Raw genomic sequence first — 7,519 nt, forward strand, 5'->3', positions numbered from 1 at the left:
TTCTTGTTAATGAGGCTTTGGATACCAAGTATATTAGCGTCGAATGATCTACATGGAATGAGAATTTTTGCCCCAACAGATAGTGCCTATATTTTGTAATGTTGTATACCATTCCCAAATTGAATGCTTCTCGTTCCGTAGTCGAGTAGTTCCATTCTGCCTTAGAGATTTTCCTACTCGTGTAGTATACCGTCGTTACCAGTTTGGCTCCTTTAACTGCATTAGTACGCTGCCAATAGCAATATTCGATGAATCTACAAAAATGTGAAAGTCTCTTGTCCAGACCGGCAGTTCTACTACTGGGGCCTGGGATAGCATCTCTTTTAAGGCTTGCTAAGCCTTTTCCACTTGCTCTGTCCATTGGAATGATATCTGGTGCACCATGGCATGTAATGGTGTGGCAAAATTTGCTAGATACGGGAGCATCTGGTTGTGCCACCAAATCTTACCCCTTTGCATTTGCAAGTGCAGGTGTTGCTAGTATCACTTTTACTTTGCCTGGATCTATGACAATTCCGTCCTTACTAACGATTTGACCCAGTAGGGCGCCGCTTGCTACTTTGAATGCACATTTCACTGGATTCAGGCTTAATCTTGCGTTCCCCCATTTCTCCAAATACATATGGATGTGATCCAAATGCTTTGTCATCTGGCTACAGACTGCGAAATCTTCCAAGGATACCACCTACATGAATGTTGGGATGTATTCTCCAAAGATTTCCATAATGATAAGCTGAAATGTCGTCGATCCGGTCTTCAATCCGAACATCATTACTGCAATGACAAAGACTTCCCATTCAGTAACAAATGTCATCTTTTCCTGATCATCCAGATGCATGTGTATCTAGTTGTAGCCGTTGAACCCATCCAAGAAGCTATATATTTCATGTCTTGCAAGTGCATCTAGCACTCTGTCCGTAAACGATAGCGGAAATGCATCCGTTATTGTGGCTACATTCAATTTCTAGTAGTTCACGCAAACTAAAATTTTCCCATTCTTTTTGGGTACTACCACAATCAAGTTGAGCCAAGTCGCCTACTTAACCAGTCGAATAAAGCCGACTCTTAATAATTTTTCTATTTCCTCCTTTACTTTACCCACATAGTTACGGTTCATCTAGTAGCGCCTTTGAGCTACCGGTTTCATGTCTTTGCTGAGGTGGATTTGATGTTGATAAAACTTTCAAGTTCCATCCCCTTCATATCTTCGTAGGACCAGGTGAATACATCTTTAAATTCCTTCAATAGTGCCACCATTTCTTTTTTCTCATTCGGCCGCATTTCCTTATCAACATGTACCGACCGTGGTTCGTCGGTTGTACCCAAGTTCACTTCTTCTAGCGTTGAGGCTTTTACTCGCCATGACACTGCTAACTCTTTTTTCAATGCTTCCTAAGCCTGTCGAAGTTCCCTGACGGCTTCCTGGTCTGGTTCAACTATTTCTTCTTCTTTGTTGGTTACATACGGGGTTACTACTTCCGTCACATCTATCTCGAACAATGGGACAAATCTTGGATTTTCAGTTAAAAACCGATCTGGACTTTTCTATCTGCAAGCTCGTCGAGCATGTTTACAATCTCTGCATTTAATGGCATAAGTTGTTTGTTTGTAGCTTCTTGTTCTTGTGTGAGCACCCTTACTTTGGTTTTCCCTCGGCAGAAACTGATGATGTTCTTCTACCAATTCAACTTGATACGCGCGGTCTGTAACTGACGGGAACTCAACGCTCCTTATTCGCAACGCTCGGCCACAACCGAGATTCTTTTCATACACAGGAAACAGGAAACGGAAAACATGCGACACAAAGGAGAGAAAAGGGTACACAGAATGTTTACGTTGAAAACCCAAACTAGGGGGAAAAACCACAGCAGCCCACAGGCTGCAAACTATCACTATGTTGGAATGTACAAAACAGTGAGTTCACGGAGGCCATGACCTGGTACTCACGATCTTCGCCACAGGCGGCGGTTACAACAGAGGCAGCGACCTCTTTCTCTCTCTCTCTCTCTCTGTACACTGTTACGTGTTCTCTCTTCTTCTTGCACCAACAAGAAAATGACAACTACAAAACATATTTTCCCTAAGTCATATTTATACTAATATGACTTTTCGGCTATTTACAAATATAGCCACGATGGGCTCTCAGAAACATATTTACGAATATGTCTCTTCCTCCAGTTCTCACCGGATCTGCATCATCCGGCTCTCCGTAGCCGGGTGCTCCTCATCCGGTTCACACCGGGTCTGCACCATCCGGCTCTCCGTAGCCGGGTACTCCTCATCCGGTTCACACTGGGTCTGCACCATCCGGCTCTCCGTAGCCGGGTACTCCTCATCCGGTTCACGCCGGGTCTGTATCATCCGGCTCTCCGTAACCGGGTCCTCCTCATCCGGTCTTCACCGAGTCTGTATCATCCGGCTCTTCGTAGCTGGGTACACCTCATACAGTTTCGGCATTGTTCTTCTCCCTTCCCATTCGGAGGGACCTGTCTCCCAACAGTAACCAAGGTCTTCCCAGCAGCAAGGGATATGCACCTGGTGCATTTAGTTAAAGGACTACTGCCGATATTTGGAAAACATGACCTTCCATGGTGATTTCCAGGTTCCAAATGAGTCCTATCGGCCGGACTGAGCTGGTATCGGCCATCCGTAGCTAGAATGAGCATGGTTCCCATTCCCAAATTCCCAATTTGTCACATGCCCTTTTGTTGATGACATTTACTCCCAATCCGTTGTCAATGACCGTTCCTGATACTTCCTTACCCTTGAAGATTACCGTTACCATTAGATTATTTTCGTTTATGAAGGCAGGTCCCTCACTTTTGCAAGGTATGTTGGCACTACTGCCGGTTTTGACAGGGTCAATGTCGTCCTTAAGCCTTCAGTAAACCAGGGAACTAGCTACAACAACCAATCTAGTGGTATCGTAATATGGCATTGGGTCAATGCCTACCATGACAGGTTCTCCTCTGATGTGCGGGTTTCATCATCCCGTTGGGGTTCCAAAAGAAAGCATGATTGTAGAATGAATTGAACATTGAACGTGAGAATATACTATGATACAATGAAAGCAATAGCTCATCTGTTGCTAAGAGAGCACGCAACTCAAGAAGTGAAATGAAAACTAGCCCCTACAATATAATCCAAGGAATTTGGTGAGTTTTCTCTTAAATTTTAGCTATTGCACATATCTTTTTGTGAAGCTCAAGGAATACTATATCAAGCATGAAAATAAATATACAAAAAAAATCGTTATCAACTTGATACGGCACTGCTATTTTTATATGATATACATGTACATTTTGTGAACGTGGATAACATTCATACAAAGAAAATTAGCTACTACATAATTCCGAGCATAAATGTTTTATAGTCGGCAATGAATATATTCCAGAATACAGTTGTGATCTTTGGTTGACCTCACATGTCAACGTCAAAGTACTCCCGGTAATCATATACTGACATGGATAAGCAAAAAAAAATTGGATTGTGAGTTTAAACATAATAAGTTTCAAACAAATGTTTTGTTCAGAAAGTAAATTGTATGGACTGCACATATGTATTATTTCAACAATCTTATCCAAGCATTTTTTGAATTTTTATGAAAGAAAAAGCCTCATTGATAAATATGCTCTTTATGTAGATATTTACTATGTTTTTAATTTTCTAAAGAAATCCATTTTCTACCATTTCCTTACCGAGGGGTGGTCTCAGCCATTTGGATAGGCCCAAATTTGGGAAATGTTTTACGAAGCTCATATGCAAGGATAGAAAACTGAATTTAATAGACCTTTTACTTTTTCTTGTAGTTTTCTCTTCTTCTTATCATTGGCATCACATTGATCTTTGATCATCATGTCTTGTTTCATATAGTTGGGAACATGTAAATTTGGAAAGTTTGTAAATTCAACATTCTCAAAGGTAAAAGAATGATATACATGTACCTTACAATTTGCTTGATTGTTGCTCTCACCACCACAATTCCAATGTGAGCTTGGAACACAACTAAAATTGCGACACCACGAACAATGGTGATTTGCATCTACTCCTTTGAATGCTAAAACCATGAGAACAAGATATCTAGAATGGGAAACACAAAATGGAAGGCTTTTGAATTCTACTATCCAATTTATGCAAACATGCCTTTAAAATAATTTAATTGCATGAATATATTCCACTATCTCAACAAAAATGAGTAAAACAATAATAACCTACCTATGTTTCTACATTTAGGAAATATCAGGTTATGCACTTACATTATCACTAAAAAGATGACTACTACAGCCCATATTAGTGTTTTGCACATTTTAAGCCCCATATCTGAAGTATTATGTGTTCTATGGTTGCTTGTCCCTGATTGGTAATGTGACCAATCCCAATGCCCTTTTCGAAAGAACACATAGCCAAAAAATATGCCAAACATAAAGCCTCCAATATGCGAAAAATTTCCGACATGGGGAAACATCCCAATGATAAACAATAATATAGCTATGCCTCCTAGTGTCAGGAATGTAGCAACCTGAAAGAATTCATAAAGTATTCAAAACTTTAGCAAACATAATATGGGAATGTATAAAAATAGATAAAGAAAATGAATTGCATTACGATGTGTTAGTAGCAACATTTGATCTTTTATTTTACACAAAACATAGCTATGCCAATGATCTTCCAAGGTTGTGAATCAAAATTTCTTCGATACCAAGTATGGATGAAACCTCAAACATGACTCAAAGGTTTAACACTAAGGAGAGATTCAATGGATGTGTGTGTGCGTGTGCGTGTTTATAAGCAATTCAATCCAAGTGAAGAGGAAATGAAAATACCTTTCCCTCATGCTTTGACCAATTAGGAACAATTTCAGAAACAATAGCTCCCATTAAACCAAATAATGCACCAGAAGAGCCCACTGAGACCCGATTTTCAATGAACAAGGATGAAAGAAGACTACCACCAATCCCTGATAAGAAGTAGACACATGCTACTCTCCCTAGTATATTGGGAAACAAGCAAGAAGTTTCAAAACTCTTTGAAATAACATATACTTAATTGATCACATAAAGATAGATGTGAAAAAGGAGGTAAAAATGCTTACAACAACCAAATTCTTGCTCGAGCCTAATGCCAATAAATAGGAGGCTAAGAAGGTCCACAACTAAGTGGATTACACTAGCATGAAGCCAAATACAACTAAAAGGACGCCAAATTTGATGCTCTTTGGCAAGCGTGTTTGATGATATCCCTCCCATTGTCGATAACCTTCATAAAGAAAAGAAGGGAAATATGTTATTCAAACTCAAAATTGTAAATATGTCTTGTCCTTTTAAAAGAATGTAAAGTATTCCATTATTCCATGGAGAACACCCAAATACAAGAAAGATTAAACTTATTAGCAATGGATCAAAGTGACGTTTTCTTTGTTAGAGGTACTAAGGCCCCAAGTCTATAGTGGAGGACTTGTAGTGCTAATGTCAAAGTTTATGGTTTGGACGATAATATTGGACTTCAAATGTCAAGAACTCATTGTTGCACCCATGTTTTGGCAAACTTAAATAGATCCTAGATCCATGAGGGATAATTATATTGTCCAGTTTCTCAATTCTTATAAAATACCATTTTCTTTTTCTTTGGGCATATTTCAATAACCTTTTTTAATATGTTCAATAATATCATTGGCATTTTGAATATAATTATGATGTCATCAAAGCATATAGATATTAACGTTTCTAATTACTATCACCATCTACAATGCCTATTTATTGTTCGATTTTCATTTTGAGTAAAAACAATATCTTTTGTAAACTACAAATACTATCACAAATTACAATCAAATGCATTTGTGCATTTGGGGAATTGATAATGATGTAACATTAGGTTTGCACAAAATATGTACTCTTATGAGTCATTTGATTTAACATTGTATATACTATAAGGCTTGCATGAAACATATATCAATCAAACGCTTTTCATAAACATATTAAGTATTATATGGAGTCTGGACAATGTAGGAACTATAAATGGTTATCTTTACTTTGTTCTCTTTCAACATTTTACTTGCATAGTTTAGTGAAGATTGATTAAAATTTCTAAATAAAAATGCATTCATAAGTACACTGTTGTGATATATGTACTTACATGTTCTAAGCACTATTACATATATGCTCTATATATTGAATGTGATCAACCAATCTAGGATCAATGAATTATGTATCTTAACTTTTTCTTCTTCTAAGTTATATTAATCATTCTTATTGGCATATACTTGAGTTTACCTTGTCAATAAACATACATAAACGTCATCCCTTGGAAGTTAGGGTAACCTCGAAATACTACTATTATTTATAGAGTCAAGTGAATCTTCATGGATAATATTGTCATACATTCATGAAGTGCAACATTATTGTGCGCAACTATATTTGTATCAAGGGTAAGATCAAACAATCTATGTGTGCATTATGCATGCACATAAACTTCAATTACCAAAGGCAAGTAGATGATGCACGCTAACCATCAAATAATCTTCAAGCCTACAATTCTTTTATGAGAATTAGGAAAACAAGAATCTTAAAGATCATTTTGGCTTTGGAACAAGAACTACAACAAAGAGTGAAGTATAGCACATCCCGTCACTTAAAAATAACATTGAAGGGTTTAAATTTACTCACATACAAATGTATATGATGGAGGAAATGATTAGGGAATTGCATCAAGGCACAAATGGTGACCATGCTTAATGTGGGTGGTATTCCAAACCACATATAAACAACACGATACTTAAAGAGTAGAGTATGAATCTAGGTGCAAATATGAGGAGAAGAATACATGGTTTAGATTCTATCTAGCCAATCGTTAATGAATAGAAGAACATGAGAATTTGAGTCGCAAAAACAAACACAAACACACATAGATAGATAGGAATGAAACATAGATAGAGAGGGCAAAAGACAAGGATGTTGTGATTACGCACGCGGACGCAGAAGGGCCGAAGAGAGGGTTGTCAGAGAGGGGTTGGAAGGAGAGGCGTCCGAGCAATGGGATGGTGCACTTGGTGCGAGGCTGGTTGTTGTTGTTGTTGTTGTGCGTGGGGCAGTTGTTCACATACATCGTCACCACGAACACAAGAAAGCTGATGGTGACCACGATGGGCACCAACAAGGAATGCCCCATTCCCCCATTATCTTCACCCACCCACAACATTCCCTGCTTCCTCCTCATCAACATCTTTCCCCTTCTAACCCTAACCCTAACCCTAACCCTAACCCTTCCTTTGTATCAAAACTTCTTCAACCCCTGATCTTAAACTTTTCTACCCACCTTCCCCTAACCCTAATGTGCATCAGCAACTTTGCAGAATCCTATCCCCCTACTCTTCCTACAGAACCCTAATCCTAGCCCCAATTTGTGACACGAGTCTCGCAAACCACTCGGCTTATTACATATAATAATAACAGGAAAGGAATCCTCCTCCTTTCTACAGCCTCATCCGAACCCGAACCCGAATCCTACGCCTATCCCGATTCCT

The 7,519-nt window shown here is 38.7% G+C and overlaps 1 protein-coding gene across 2 annotated transcripts; it reads right to left on the bottom strand.

Moving 5' to 3' along the window:
- Positions 1-3,192: 3,192 nt before the first annotated feature.
- LOC147866274 (RHOMBOID-like protein 2) lies at positions 3,193-7,242 on the bottom strand. Of its 2 annotated transcripts, XM_087316647.1 has the most exons (6): positions 6,965-7,241; positions 5,093-5,256; positions 4,824-4,987; positions 4,257-4,519; positions 3,945-4,080; positions 3,193-3,458 (listed from the first exon to the last, which is right to left on the bottom strand). In XM_087316647.1, the coding sequence occupies exons 1-6, from the start codon at positions 7,216-7,218 to the stop codon at positions 3,336-3,338; spliced, it is 1,104 nt and encodes a 367-aa protein (XP_087172773.1). In that variant the 5' UTR covers positions 7,219-7,241; the 3' UTR covers positions 3,193-3,335. The 2 variants fall into 2 exon arrangements, with proteins under 2 accessions (XP_087172773.1, XP_087172772.1); XM_087316646.1 differs by lacking the exon at positions 3,193-3,458 and having other exon boundaries at positions 3,475-4,080; positions 6,965-7,242.
- Between the last annotated feature and the right edge of the window lie 277 nt (positions 7,243-7,519).

This window comes from Azolla caroliniana, unplaced genomic scaffold (assembly GCF_043228905.1).
Source record: "Azolla caroliniana isolate FFs.n. ecotype wild unplaced genomic scaffold, voAzoCaro1.0.p SCAF_3, whole genome shotgun sequence".
NCBI lineage: Eukaryota > Viridiplantae > Streptophyta > Polypodiopsida > Salviniales > Salviniaceae > Azolla > Azolla caroliniana.